Here is a 16,108-nt window from a genome sequence, read left to right on the forward strand (position 1 = left end):
ATGTTGTGTCTTTTTCTTATTAATCTGTATTAAAACATTGGGTATTATAGATGCCAGCCCACTAGCTACTATAACCGTGGGAATTAATTTATCTCAGTCTTCTATTTTTGTTTAGACTTGTTTCACAGTATTTTTCATCATTCTGAAGTTTAAAACTTTCTATGTGTATTACCAAACCTGTCAATCTTTTCTTAATGACTATTGTGTCTTATATCAAGCTTAGAAAAAAGTAATACAAAATCATCCTCCTGTATTTTTTCCTACAGTGTTCTTGCAAGTTTAACTTGTGTTTGGGCCACAATCTATGTGGTATTTACTTTTGTATGATGTTAGGTAGTGGTACCATATGGCGTATTATTTTTGTAATCAAATTCTGGGTTTGCAAACATTTATTAAATTACATCCATTTTATATTCATAAATGAACCTGCACTATAGTTTGTACCTTGTAAAATTTTGGAAGGACATGTATCTAGTTGTTAATAGTAGTTACCTTTGACAAACAAAATTATAAAGCAAAGATATTTTATTGTAAATACTTCTGTACTTAAAATATTCTTTCAGAGAGCAGTACTATGTTTATAACTTGACAAAAAAAAAAATGAAGGATTCTGACAGCTACTGAGTAAAGGTGTAATTATCAGACCTAGGTTTCAGGAAGATAACCTGGATAAAATTAAACGGCAGAAGTGGGAGCTGTGGTATGAGAATGTTTGAGCCAGAACAAAGACGGGGAGGGGAGAACAAAAAGTTAAGGTGCCCTTGGGGAGGGCTGAGGGTGAAGGTCGGAGGAGAGTGCAGAAAGGAAGGGCAGAGAGTAAAGGTGGAAGAAGTCTGTAATCTGGGAATTGCCACAATTCCTGGAAAAAACAATGCTGTCAGCTGTTTCAATCAGTAACGCCTTTGTATATCTTTCATATTAAGCAAAGAGAGTACTTGAGAATAATCTAAACCAGAGTATGTTGATTTCTAATATCAGCAACATTCAATCTGTTAGTTCATTCTTTCTTCAAAAGCTATTCAAGGGTGCTACCTTCCCTACTTCCCTAAAGTTATTTATATATTTTTGAGACAGAGTCTCATTATGTCATGCTGGGTAGAGTGCCATGATGTCACAGCTCATAGCAACCTCAAACTCTTGGGCTGAAGAGATTCTCTTGCCTCAGCCTCCCGAGTAGCTGGGATGACAGGTGCCCATCACAACACCTAGTTATTTTTTCTGGTTGTAGTTGTCCTTGTTTGGCCGGCCCAGGCTGGATTCAAACCCACCAGCTCCAGTGTATGTGGCTGGCACCCTAGCCGCTGAGCTACAGGCACCGAGCCAAGTTTGTCATTTATTGACAAACTTTCTGTCAACCATGGTAATTCATCTCACCTTTCAGTTTCTACCTATAGTCAACCGTGGCTCCACGAGAGAATACACTGTTCCTGTTCCTGCTTCTTTTGGACTAAGTATTTGATTTCCTTAATATGATGTCTCTTCTAAAGGGCTGTAATCCTCCGGAGAGGGGATCACGTCTGGTTCAACATCAATCTTCAGCTCAGGGAGGAAGCTGTGTATACTGTAAACTCTTGCACAGGCTGGGCATCTCACAGCACCAGGTGTAACTCAGCTAAAGAAGAGCTCCCGCCTGAGATTCTACCTAAAACTTCCTACGAAGTGGGAATTGGCCCTCCCTCCCCAAGTGCCTACTTCTACATCTAGAAAAGAAGAAGAAGAGAAGAGAAAGATTCAGTGGCCAGAAAACTGATATTTAATAGCTTCAGCCTGCTTCACACACTTGACATTTCCTCTTTGGTTCTAGAAAAATGAACCAAGCAGCTCTACTTAACACGTATCTGATTTTTAAAACCCTGATTTATGACACATTCACAAGTCCCTATTGTACTAGCATTTAGATCAGTGTTCAACTGGGGATTCTTAGCTGCTGAATCAGAGAAATTAATGGGTTCTTCCTTTGAATTATTATTTCCATTGTTTTCATGTTAAAGTTACTTATCACACAAAGATATATGGCCTGTGGAATTAAAAAGAAAGAATCTCACTTTTCTATCGTGCAGATACCAATATATGGCTTAATTTTAGGAAAGGTGAACTTACATCTTTTCCATTAAAAAAAAATCCTTCTGGGTGGCGCCTGTGGCTTAAGGAGTAGGGTGCTGGTCCCATATGCCAGAGGTGGTGGGTTCACACCCAGCCCTGGCCAAAAATCACACACACACAAAAAAAATAAAAAATAAAGGCTCTTTCTTAAAAAAAAAATCCTTCTACTTTTATATAAGAATCTCCAAAACTGAGATCTAGAAATAGTCACGGGGCCAAAAATATTAACTAGAAGATTCTCCACTGAGGAAAATATATGAACTAGATTGATTTGTTTATAACACTGAGCTCTAGAAAAGCTGAGCCGTGAGTTTACACAGCACTCAATTATTTTATGGTGAAGCCGGCAAGGCACAGCATCAATAAAAGTAACAAAAATCAACTTTTTCCTTTTATTTTTCTTCATTTAGCTTTCAGTTAATTGTTTTGTTTTTTTTTTTTACATTTTAATAACAATTTTCAAAAGTTACAAGGAAACCCAAAAGTGAGGCTACTTGGATCAGGTGAGGGGGTTACTGTGATTACTGTCTGACAGCTAATCTGCACCAGCTTTTGTCAGTAGTTCTGAAAGGTATTTAAGCAGAGCTTCCATACGAGGCTCTGCCGTGATTTCTAGAAACCTTACAACATATAATTTTGTTGAATTTGCATTCAAATAAATGCTAGCTTAAAAAAAAAAAAAACACACCTGCTTGTTTCTATGGCAACAGGCACAGTGAAATGACGCTCACACAGACGTGATGAGGAGTGTCACCCTGGTACTGCTGTTACTGTTTCTTCCACAGTTCATCAAATTCTCTGCTATCTATCGTTCAACCATCTGATATGCCTCAGTAGACAAAACTATGTCACAGAAGTCTAAAGGCTGTTTTCCTAATACCAAGAAACCAAAAAACATGATTCTATTATTACCCCAAGACAATTTTTATTGACATTGCTAATTGGATAATCAGTGTCCTGTGTTCTTCTATTAATTCAGTAGTAAAGTATTTCATGGCTGAGCAAGAATAAGATTCTGTGGTTGCCTCCTAATCAATGTATGTTTCAAAATGCTTCTTTTTAATAAAGATGCCTTTAATGTTTTGCTGGGTGTTAGCATAAAATAGCATATAATCTAGAAGCACCCAACTCACTATAATGATGTATCCTGAAATTATACACAATTCAAAACCTTAATTTTGAATTTTTATTCTGTACAATAACCAATATAACCATCAAAAGCATTAATTTCTTAAAAGGCCATTATGTCATTATGCATTTTTACATAGCCTGGATTTTCATAAGACATTACAGTAAAAATTGAATTACTAATGAGCGTGTACACTACCTCATATAAAGTGATTACACCGTATGTTTGAGTTGGTTCTCTCCACTGAAGAAATATCTTCTCTTCAAAGGTACTTCCTTGGATGGATTCAGTAGGAACAGCACCTGGGACTAAAGGAGAGCAGGCAATGGATGAGAAAGAGAGAAAAAAAAAACCCAAGGTCAACTAGAGCTTTCAAGACTTGGCGGGGTTTAACCTTTTCTTGAGGCACAAGATTTTGATAGTTCATACATATATTTAAGTTTTCTTTAAAAAATCCAAAATCTAAAACTATTTTATCTGCACTGTCTAATGTAATTAATTTAAGTAATTTAATGAAATCATTTTTTTAAAGTTTGAATCAATGAGACAGCTAAGCACTTTCTAAATAAGCTTTTTCATTCCTTCAAAAGAAATGAAGAATAAATGAGAATTCTCACACCCACTGATGGACATGTAAATTGATAAAGGCGCTCTTATAAAATCACTTGGTAGTATTTAGTGAAGCTGAAGACACAAGGGCCACAGGACCCAGTGATCCTTCCTCCGGGTTCCCTAGTAAAATGCTTAAATATATGTACCAGGAGACATATACAAGCATGTCCATATAGCTTTTTACTAATAACAACCATAATAACAAATTGGAAACAACAAAAGGGCTTAAATAGTGTTATATTCATATGTGAAATACTGAAAAGACTGAAAATAAATGACAACTGTATACATTTATACATCCTCATGGATGTGTTTTATAACCATAATATTAAATAACAAAAGCATATCAAAAAATACGTATGAACTGCTATATGAATACATTAAAAGTACATACAAAATAGAAGCTGATGTAGATGAAATAACAATACAGTTTTTAAAAATTATATTTTATTTGTTAAAAATTCAGGTGATTTGGGGAAAATACCATTTTTTCAAGATTTAAATTATACAAACTTCTTACAAGTTTGTAACAATATCTAACATAAGGGAAGATGGAAATTTACTTGTCAATTTTCTATAAAATAATATTTAGCATTATCATAAATTAATGTTTATTTCATCGTTTAAAATATAGTTTTTGATTATGCTTTATAATATATACGATTCAGTAAATGAGTATGTCTATTCCATTTACAGGAGAGCTACAGTTTATCAATGTAGACACATTTGGGGGTATGGGATCGAATTATTTGGTGATGGAATGGGTGATAAACAAGTGGTTGGTGAGGCCTCACCAAGTCCTGATTTCAAAACTTACTGCAAAACTACAGTAATTAAAAATTACTGTAGTTTCAAAACTACCTGCTCTCAAAACTTACTGCAAAACTACAGTTGATTTTGGGATAAAGGCAGAAATATATATTGATAGAACAGAATTGAAGATCCCAGAAATAAACTTTTACATTTGCAGTCAACTGACATCCAACATCAAGTGCCAGGAAAATTCAATGAGAAGAAAATAATCTTTCCAACAAATGGTGCTGCTTGCACAACTGGCTATCCACATGCAAAAGGATGAAGTTGGATTTCTATCTCACACCACAATATAAAAACTAAATCAAAATAGTCTTTACAATTAAAGACTTAATTGTAAAAAACTACAAATTCTCAGAAGAAAGAACAAGTGTGAATCTTCCTGACCTTGGAGTAGGCAATGGTTTCTTAGATGTGACACCAAAGCAAAGGCAACAAAAGAAGTACAGATTACCTGTACACCATCAAAATTCAAAAATTTTATGATTCAAATGGTGCTATTAAGGAAAAGGCAAGGCCCAGGATGAGAGACGTTTGGGCATATCATACATATAAGAGACTTACATCTAGAATACAAAAGGAACTATTAAACTCTAATAAGAAAATAGCACATTTTGAAATGGGCAAATGATCTGAATGAACAGTTCTCCAAAGAAGATATACAAATGGCCAATAAGCATATGAAAAGATGCTCAACATCATTAACCAGCAGGAAAATGCTAATCAAAACCACAATGAGAAATCACCTCTTCACTACTGGAATTGCTCTAATCCAAAGACAGATAATACTAAGTGTTGAAAAGGATGTACAGAAATCAGAACCCTCAGAAACTGCTGGAGGGAATGTGAAATGGTACAGCCACTTTGAAAACAGTCCAACAGTTCTTCAATTGATTAAATATGGATAGATTTACATCACGACCTAGCAATTCCACTCATAGGCACAAACGCAAGAGAACTAAAACCAGGTCAACTCAAAAACTCATACATGTATATTCACAGCCGCATTATTTATAATAGCTCCAAAGTGGAAACAGTCCAAATGCTCACCAGGTCAACTCAACTCATCATCACTCAGGTGATGGACAAACATCTCAAGAAAGGTTTTAGGAGGATTGAAAAATGTCTTAGATGTGACAGGATGGGAACAGTTTTTAGTGGTTTCCAAGACTGGCACAGGTTGGAAAGATTACCTAGAATCTCAAAAGAACTCTGAGGCAGTATGCTCTCTTGAGTGGAGGGACTATTTACAGGTAAATGTTGGATATTTGCAGTTATTTCAAATGGAGTCAAATATCACTGAGCAGAACAAAAAGACTAAGTCAAATGAGAAGATTAAGACTCTTCAATAATTAAACTGTGTAATTTAGGCATCACTGAACCTCTATGGGTCTCAGTTGCCTCAATTCTAAAGTGAAATTGTACTTCATAAGTTCTTTTTTCTTTTTCTTTTTTGAGGCAGAGTCTTACTTTATCACTTTTGGTAGAGTGCCGCATCATCATAGCTCACAGAAACCTCAAACTCTTGGGCTCGAGTGATCCTCTTGCCTCAGCCTCCCAAGTAGCTGGGACGACAGGCGCCCACCACAGCACCGGGCTATTTTTAGAGATGGGGTCTCACTCTTACTCAACATGATCTTGAACTTCTGAGCTCAGGCAATCCACCTGCCTCGGCCTCCCAGAGTGCTAGGATTACAGGTACGAGCACTGTGCTTGGCAATCAGAAGATATCTTAAAAGGATAAACTTATTAAAACATACTGATAGAGACCCTGTAATTGATGGCATTGTAGAAATGTTAACAGAAAATATTAAGGGGTATTCATATAATTATTTTAATGTCAGAAGCATATAAATTTCAAAAATATCAGAAGATTAATTAAATTAGGGAGATAGTACCTCAGAGGAACTTAGGTCTAGTGCTTGCTTTTAGAAGTTCTAGGAATTTAGGATTTGGAACATACATCCATAATATCTAAGGCTATATAATTTAGCCCTATACCATCTTAGCAGTAATAGGTAAATTTTTTCCACACACTGTCTAAATAAACAATATTTTAATAAAAATACTATTCTACAATAAAACTCACAATGATCAGTGAATTGTAATCTTTGTTAATAGATAAATAAAGTGATCCATTCCCCATTCTTTTCTCTCCATGCTGGATACTGTTTGGTAATTATATTTCTATCTTTATCCTCTGTCTTAAGTCTTTTTGTTTTTGCTTAGGGCTCTTCAACAATTAAACTGTGTGATCTGGACATCACTGATCCTCTTTGGGTCTCACTTCTTGGATAAGGAAATCGAGGCTCAGAGATTTAAAAACCTTATCAAGTGCAAATCAGGTCCGAAGGATGTGAGTACTACGGCTGGAGGAGTTGGAGACAGCTTTATGAAGGACCTGAAACTTGCAAAGAAGTTTGGAGACGGAACTGAGGAGCAGCCAGGTGGAAAGGCACCGGCCGGGGGAACAGACGGGCAACAAGGAGGCAGCCAGGATGTCTGCACAGAGAGTGGTGCAAAAGACCCTGCCGAGGGACAGCTCTGGAACGAGCCGCCACAGAGAAGCCTTTCCTTCCAGAGCATGAGCCAAGAACATGGAATGCCTTGAGAAAGCCGAGACTTTGGATGGAAAGAGAAAGAGCCATGGAAGGCTCTTGCCGACAGAGTGACATAATGAAAATGTAAAGATTAATTATGGATGAGTTGGGGGTGGAGATGAGATTGAGAAAAGGCTGAAAATACAAAGAAAGGTGTTAGAAACAACTATAGAAATCCCAGCATAAAATACTAAGGATCCTCTATGGCAGTAGAAGTTGAGAGAAAAGAACAACCCAAAACTTTGGAAGTGGAAACAACAGAAGTTAGGACCAGAGTGAATCTAGAAACCAGAGAGGGGAGATTTAATCAATAGTCAAAATTATATAAATCAGTTACAAATTATATAATAGAAATAAACAGTTAAACGTCTATTTTCCCCAGGAACAGAAAATTTAATGGGCTTTCCAAGTTTGTTGCCATTTATTTTAGGTCAGACTAAATGAAAGATACACTACCACTGTATTTTACGTACTATATGAAGATGTTATTGTATAAGATGATTCCCTGTACAGTCAGTGTAAAAGCACATTGATATCCATTCTATGGAATTCAAGGTCTACTACAATTGTGTATTTGCTGTTATTGATGAGTTGGTGATGATGTGAATGATTTATTAGCTAAGTATTTGTTTATTAAGGTAATATCCAGTTTCAACATCGTTCCTGTGGGGGGGAAATGATCTATTTCATAATCATCAACTTGATGTAGTTTCTCAGCACTCTGTTGAAAAGTAAGGGCAACTTCTATTTTATACTGAATTTTTATCTGAACCATGAGAAATGTTTCAGAATGTCATTTAAACTTATCTTTAAAATAATAATTTGATTATTACAAATAATAGATTATAAACAGTAATGATTATAAATAATCAAATAACAAAAATGCAAACTTTTAGTCCAATATAATAAAAACGAAGAACTAGAGAAATATGGAATGATTAGAGACAAAAAGTAGCTATTTAACTAAGGAAGAATTAAAATAAATGTCCACATCCTCCTCCTCTTTATTCTCTTTCAATCGGGGCTGAAGAATTCAGAGCACAGATACACATTTTATTATTCAACAAAGCAGGTAGAGCTTTCTTCTGTTTCACTATAAAGATCTGAAAAGAAACAAAAAATGCTTTCTTTTCTTTTATTCAGTGTTTGTCTGGGGCTGGGTTTGAACCCACCACCTCCAGTATATGGGGCTGGCGCCCTCCTCCTGTGAGCCACAGGTTCCGCCCAACAAAAAATGCCTTTTAAAAGAACATTTTTCACATGAACATCACATTGAAAAGCACTCACGATCTTCATCTGTCTGCACCATGATTTCCTGACTTTCCTTGCGTCCCTCGGGATTCATGAGGATGAGTTTCACGCTGACGTTGGTGTAGGGTGACAGGTTAGTGATGGTGTGCTGAGGGTGAGAGTTGTCCGTATCCCAGCTGACTTCCTCTCGAACTTGCTCTTGTCCTCCAACTTGGTAACAGTAGTGCACAGTGAGATTATAACTATGGCAACGGGTTACATTGTAGCCAAATGGCTCCCAGCGGATGGTGATTTGTCGAGCTTTGACTTCCACGACTTCCAGTTTCCTTGGGCCGCGCATGGGATCTGTTTAGAAAAGAGGAGAAAAAAGAACATGTAAGAGAAAAGAATTATAAAAGCTCAGTTAAACCCACATGTCACAAACACTCCCACTGTCCCCAGTATCTGTCTCCTCTTCTTGTTGAATAATCCCTAAATTTTAGCTAGGCATAAAGCCACCTAGAATAAGGACTCAAGTTCCTTTCTCCTCTGCAGCCAGATGTGGCTAAGTTCTGATGAATGGCAAATAAGATGAAATGTCAAGACCACCTTTGTTGCTTTTTCACTCCTATTAGCTGGATGGAGGGTATGATATTTGGAGCTCATTCAGACGTGGCAAAACTTTGGGTACTTAAATGTTAAGAATTCAAAGCAATGAAGGAGAAGCCAAAGCTCCTGATAACCACACCAGCCCTGAGCTTCTCACATCCAAACTTTTCCCTAGTAAACATTAAATTCTATCTTATATAGGTATGTCTGTATAAATTTAGGATCTTGCTGTGTCACCTGGGCTAGAATATAGTGGTGTCAGAGTTCACTGCAATCTCAATATCCTGGGCTCAAGTGATCATCCTGCCTCAGCCTTCCCAATAGCTGAGACTACAGGTACACGCTACCAAGGCTGGGTAATTTTTTTATTTTTGCAGAGATGGGGTCTTGCTCTTGCTCAGGCTGGTCTTGAATTCCTGGCTTCAAGCGATCCTCCCACCTCAGCCTCCTAGAGTGTTAGGGTTATGGGCCTGAGCCAGCACGCCTGGCCTAAGTGCTATCTTAGGTAGGCTGCTTTTCTTTGGATCTGTGATACAAGTAACCCATCTTGATACTGACACATATTTATCTTTAAATGATGATTTATAATTGTATACTTGGAAACCATAAGGGCAATAGTTTAAGAATTGACCATGAAATAAAATAATGATGAGAGAGAAACTTCTCAGCAGAACTCCAGTCCTTTTGGGTTTTGATTTGCATGGAATTCCACATAACTATGCTAAAGCAGTTCTTGCTTATTCTCAACAATGTCTCATCCACCATTTAGGACCTAGAGAGAACTTAGAAACCACTCCCTTTATCTGTGATCTCCAACAAATAAAAGTGCTTAAAGTGAAACAATGTTTTGGTTTTAAACACATATATGCAAGATAGGATTTATCTGTTAGATATCTGTTCAAGTTATAAAATGATGTTAATAATAGTCATTCATATGGTAACTCCAGGAACCAAGGACAAGCAAAATTAAAACTCCTCTGGGGAATCTTGAGTGGCATGGAAATGTTCCTTATTACTACATTAATTTTTATAGTTAAATTACAAGCATAGGGAAAATATTACCAATAAGTTATTTAGAAATAACATTGAATATTTTCCCCCTTAGTGAATTTTTTATAATTTAAAGGAAATGTCTAATTTTATACAATGTTTCATTACTGAAGGCTCATAAAAACTTTTAATAAACTCCAGACCCTATACACAAAGCAGATTACCATGTGTCTCTTTGCCCTTTTCTTTATTAATAACTAGTCTCCACAAAGACTGCTCTAAAGCATTTTCCTAAGTTTTGCATCAATTTTACTGATTCATAAAATGATTTAAGATTTTAGATATTAGTTTAAACAAGCAGAGCAGTTTTAACTTAATTTCACTGGAAAACTATTTCCCACTGCAGAAACAACCTGCATCATTTTGGTATCCCTCAGCTAAGAAAATATATACTTCAATTAAGCCCCAGATTTAAAAACAAAGGGTTCAGCGTGTCTATTGGGCAGGTGTTCTTGAAATGCATGCTACTTCCTCTTCGTTAGTACCTCTTAGAATTCCATCTTAGTAAAATCGTGTCTTGAACTTTCCACACATTTACCAAGTAAAATAGCTAAGCTTCACACAAAATAATCTTCTCTATGACACAAAACAATCATCTCTTAAAGGCTCTGAAGTCCCCACTGCATGAGTGATAATAGACCAGAAACAGAGGCTTTACGGGGGCCTGAACTGAACTGGCTGTATCTTCAAGGTTCATGTTAACCAAAACAAATCAATTTTACAAAAACACTTTTACAGAGTACAGTAGAACCTCCATAATTGACCACCTCCTTAAATTGACCTGATTTTCATAGACCGGACATGCACCACCTATACATATCAGCACAGCAGGCCCTGCTCCTTATGTTGACCTCCTCTGTATCTGGACCGGTTTGTTATAGTCCCTTGTCACTGACAGAGGTTCTATGGCATGGCCTTTTGTGGGCCTCTGACTATGGTGTACGGTTCTGCTGTGTCTATAATATGTCCCTATCAACACAGCAGGGTCTATGTAATTGGAGGCAGGGAAAAAGGGTACTTTGGGCCTCAGATTCCTCAACATTCTTCCCATCTGTCAAAAGCTGAAGAGAAAAGTTGAATCAGCACCATGATACCGGGGACATGGGCCACCGCAGATGGAACACTGTCATTTTCCTTTGCCAACTCCAAAGGGCAATGTTAAGTATGTGGGGAGACTAGTAAAATGCAGAGATACACACCTGAAATGCTGGATGCTACCACGTACGTGTGACAGCAGCCTCCTGGAAGGACAGAGCTGACAGGCTGCCTCCAGTGACTAAAGAAGGCTGATGATTCTTTCTACTCATCCTCAGCAAACTGTTTGATTTCAATGCTTTTTGTTTTCTTTTCTCTGCCATTCTGCAAAATTGAGTTCTGACCCAGAAATGGATATAATGATATCTTAAATTAGTGTTTCATAGTACTTTATTGTCAGTGTTTCTGCAGAACTATTTCTGTTAACATGCTGCTAACTATCAATGAGGCCTTCCACAGGACTTCATGCTACTGAGTTACACTGATGGCACTGAAGACATTTTTTTTTTTTTCTTTTAGAGATAGAGTCTTGCTCTGTCACTAGATTGGAGGGCAGTGGTATGATCATAGCTCTCTGGAGCCTTGAACTCCTGGGCTCAGGCAATCTCCCTGCCTTAGCCTCTCAAGTAGCTGGGACTACAGGTGTACAACACCATGCCTGGCTAATTTTTCTGTTTTTGTAGAGACAGAGTCCTACTCTGTCAGCGAGGCTGGAGTGGAGTGGTGTGATCATAGCTCAGTGCAGCCTCAAACTCCCAGGTTCCAGCAATCTTCCTGCCTCAGCCTCCCAAATAGATGGGGGCAGTAAGTGCATGCCAGCATGCCTGGCTAAGTCTCCTTATGTTTCTGTAGAGATGAGGTTTCACTGTGTTGACCAGGCTGGTTTTGAACGTCAGGCCTCAAGCAATCCTCACAAATCCTGTGGTAATAGGGACGAGCCAGCAGCCCAGATCATTACTAAATATTTTTTGAAGGGCATCACTGAATAAATATATCAAACTGTGGAAAACAAATAGCAACTTAATAACCAGAAATGTGTAGTTTGGGTGGGTTAATTGTGACTTACACTGCATTTCTGGGAGTAGAATATAAACATTATTCCCCAAGACTTAGCATACCATTTCTATCATTCTATGTAGACAATATAAACCTCTTACAGTTAGCAGGGTAGTAAATTATAACCTCAGGACCATTAGTTGTAGAATATTTGCTCCTCTTGACTCACAATCCTGAAGATGCCACTCAGGACAGGAATCGATTCCAAGGCCATTTCTCACAGTGACATATCCCCTTCCCTGGAATGGGGATTATTACAGGCCCTGCTGGCATGAATCCTAAGTCCAGATGGTCCCACCTAGGCCCACAGACTCATGGTGAGACACTAGAATGCCTCCCTGCAGAGTGTTCTGGCTATCACGCGGGAGGCTTAGTCAGGGAGCTCTGATACCAACCCCCCGCTGCTGCCTGCGGCATTTCTCATTCTGTTCTCCCTCTGCCAGACTGAGCCAGGTTTCAAGCAGAGAAGCCTGAACTAAGGAACCAGCAAGCCCAGTTCCGGCCTCCAGAGCTTCAGCATCCCCGTTTAACCAGCAATCCTGGCTTCTTCTATGTTCAGTCCTGCTTTTCTACAAGTAAGGGCAAAAACTGACTGATAGGATCAATTTCCATTGCAGGTTCAATTCACTGCTCATTTCTCTGGATCTCTGCACTTTACTTTCTATTACTACTACAGTGCTTTTTCAGAAACTCAATTTCAGAACCTGTGAGAGATATTTGGGTGTAATTTTAGGATCCTGTCTTTGATAATCAAAAACATAGATTACAAGCAGTGCTGTGCTAACAGGTTTCTCTTTCCCACCTCTCCAGGGAACTCTACGGAGGTCTATTATAACACAGGGAGTAACTCCCGGAAGGGCGAGGTGGGTCCCCCTTCACAACCTTCAGCTATTGTGTTTCTGCCTTACTAATCACACAAGAGAGTAACCAGATAATAAACTGGTAGCTTCATTTACTTTACTATTCAGTTAAACCAAAGCAAAGGCTTGACTAACATTATAGTTAATATAACCCAACAATTCAATATTCCTAAGCATCAAAGATTCCAGGCACATGGTGATGTTTTCAAGCGACAAAGCCATAGTCTTTGAATAAATCAATGCTTTCCAGAGTTTAAAAAGTATCTGTGTCAGTCAAGTTGAAAATTCTGAAATAAATCAATCTTTAATTCATACTACCCTACAGGCACCTACATACCTGTGTTATAACTGAATAAATTAAAACTTGTCATAGGAATTATTTAAATTTGAGTAGTTTCCTCTGACAGAATACTTTGCGCAGATATTACATTTGTTGTTTCTGCATCTTATTATAATTAGACTCAAGAAATGCCCTTGAAAACAATCTGTTTTTCTTAAATATATCAAAAAATCCTATATAAAGGAAGAATAGTATCTTTATAGAAAGCAAGCTGGATTTCAGAATCAGCACTAATTTAAGAGGTAAAACAAAGTCTTAGAGAAAAAATTAAGGAACGTGTAACAATGCCACGCTCTACATGAAAACAAACGTTCCACTTTATGTCTTAGTTTAAGATGGACATAGTCTTACAAAGTCATTCACATTTCCCATATGCTGGCTTGACCTTGGCCTAAATTGTAAAGCTAAATAACCTTCTACCGTGTGTTGCTGAGAAATGGGCTATTCATATGCCAATTCTATTGATCATACGTACTTCAATCTCATTAGATAGCTAGAGTTCCTATGCGCATTTCTGGGGAAATGTGAAAAACCATCTTTCATAATAAAATGATGACACACATTTAAGGTAAGAACACGAATCCTCTTAGGGAAGAAGTTTAAAAGGCTGAAAAACACGCTAAACATAAGTCACCTTTGACTACCTAGAAGGAGAGTTCTCTAGTGGTGTTAGGAAATCCTGAAAGAGCGGTGTGCACAAATGTGTTGGCTTTGGTTTGGTAAAATACTATATATTAGATCACAGCTCAGTCATTCACCAAAGATGGCTGATTTTAGTACAATTTCAACAAGTCTTTCAGGATAATCTCTTTTTTTAAAATTTTTAAGTTTAAAATTCTAAGTAAAAAGTTTGTTGAATAAAGACTGGAACAAAGAGGGTGTAAAAAATACACTGTTGACGCCTTCTAAAATAAAGAACTCTGCGTACTCACAAAACCCACATGAGTGATAATACCCTCATTGACAATAACACGAGCTACATTTTATTCTGCCCGAACTCACCGTGCAAAATAAGGCTAGCTGGGCCACAATGGCTAAACGACGTTTTTAAACATTGTTTGTTAGTATTTAAGATTTTTGAAATTTTAAATAATAAATCCTTTAAAACACACTGAAAAGTATAGGACAAAACAATCACCTATGTACCTGCTAATATCAAATGTTAACATTTTGTGTTTTGCTTTGGGTCACTTTTTATGAAAGACATAAAACATTACTGATACACAATTTTGCCACCCTCCTACTTGCTATCTCGAGGCTATTATACATCATTCCTGGATGTGGTTTTGTACTTTCATTACACACATCTAGGATACTTAAAAATTTACAAAAATACTGCCAATCTTTGCAACCAGAGGTTTCATTCAACATAGCCAAGCTGAAGCATTTAGGTCTAGTTATCACATTGGCGGGCGCACAGGTTCCATTCAAAATGAAGCCACAGTTTACTCGTCCTTTTCCCTATTGAGGAACAATAGGTGAGTTACAATCAGAACTCCAGTGACCATCCCTGTGAACACCCATGTGTCCTCTTAGCCACAGTCTGTCTACCTTGGCGAACACAAAAAGTGGGACGGTTGTCTTACAGAGTTTGCCTATCTCGAGGTATACTAAATAATGTCGACTCCCTCTCTAACAGAAGAACAACGTTCAGATGTTCCATTTTCTACAACGGATTATATTTCAAGGTTATTAGCTAATGCCAGTTCCCAAGGACTGATCATGAGTTATTGGTGCTGGTTCCAGTTAAATGTAATTAGGCAAAGCCTAATGTGGGGACCATTTTATGTCTTGCATTATTTATTTGACATAACTTTTTTTTTTTTTTTTTAACAACGGGGGACTGGGACTCCGGGATTTCAAGTTGTAGCTGGAGAGCCAAGCTCCAGCCTGGGTGCAGCCAGCTCCTGGGCTTGGGCCTCCATCAGTTCCAGGAGCCACTGCACTGGTCCCCTGGTTTACCCCTGCCAAGATGTCCCCGAGGCAAGACTGGAACACTATGCTTCCCCCTACAGCTAACCCATGCAAGACTCAGCAATGCCCTCATTTGACATAACTTTTGAAATAAAAATTTACAATGTATACAACTATTTCTTTCTTTGGCTATAGCATCTCTGATAAGTGTTTATATTAAAACTCTTTCTCAATAACCACTCATTATATCATATCATGTGTTTGTATGAAAGCAAAATAAAATATTCAAACACATCAAACAGAGAATTAGATAAATTAATACATTGATGAATAATACATCCTGAAAATAATTGTTAACTTTCCGGTTGCACTAAAATGGCATATCACTTACTCTGAAGGACTTTCCCACTTCACTGTAACTAGATCCAGCATTAGACAGCATTTATTATACAGGATACAGTGCATCTCCAGTAACGCATTAAACCATGTCCTTTGTACAAAAGAAAGTGAATGGAAGTTGCCTGTATCAGCTCTGCAGTCTAAAGAGTACGTCTTGGGAGAAGGACAGGGACCGAGGAGGAAAGGGAAGCCAAATTCGATGTTCCCAGGTTAATCGCATGTAATTAGCAGTCGTTAGCATCCAAAGTCAGGACTATCTCTTGCATCCTAGCAGACACAAGCACAAATCTTCCATGAACTAAATTATCCTTAAATTAGACCTCCTATTTTTAAAGATAAAACTTCACCAAATGTAAGA

General features: G+C 37.6%; 1 protein-coding gene across 5 annotated transcripts in view; it reads right to left on the reverse strand.

Annotated features, from left to right (window-relative positions):
• PTPRM (protein tyrosine phosphatase receptor type M) overlaps positions 1 to 16,108 on the reverse strand; it is an 810,424-nt gene that overhangs the window by 337,488 nt on the left and 456,828 nt on the right. For all 5 annotated transcript variants that reach the window (XM_053571260.1, XM_053571259.1, XM_053571258.1 and 2 more), the window contains exons 8-9: positions 8,545 to 8,853; positions 3,431 to 3,540 (exon numbers count right to left, since the gene is read on the reverse strand). In XM_053571260.1, coding sequence (XP_053427235.1) covers positions 3,431 to 3,540; positions 8,545 to 8,853 — 419 coding nt within the window. The remainder of the gene's footprint in view (positions 1 to 3,430; positions 3,541 to 8,544; positions 8,854 to 16,108) is intronic.

Source organism: Nycticebus coucang, chromosome 19 (genome assembly GCF_027406575.1).
Source record: "Nycticebus coucang isolate mNycCou1 chromosome 19, mNycCou1.pri, whole genome shotgun sequence".
Taxonomy (NCBI): domain Eukaryota; kingdom Metazoa; phylum Chordata; class Mammalia; order Primates; family Lorisidae; genus Nycticebus; species Nycticebus coucang.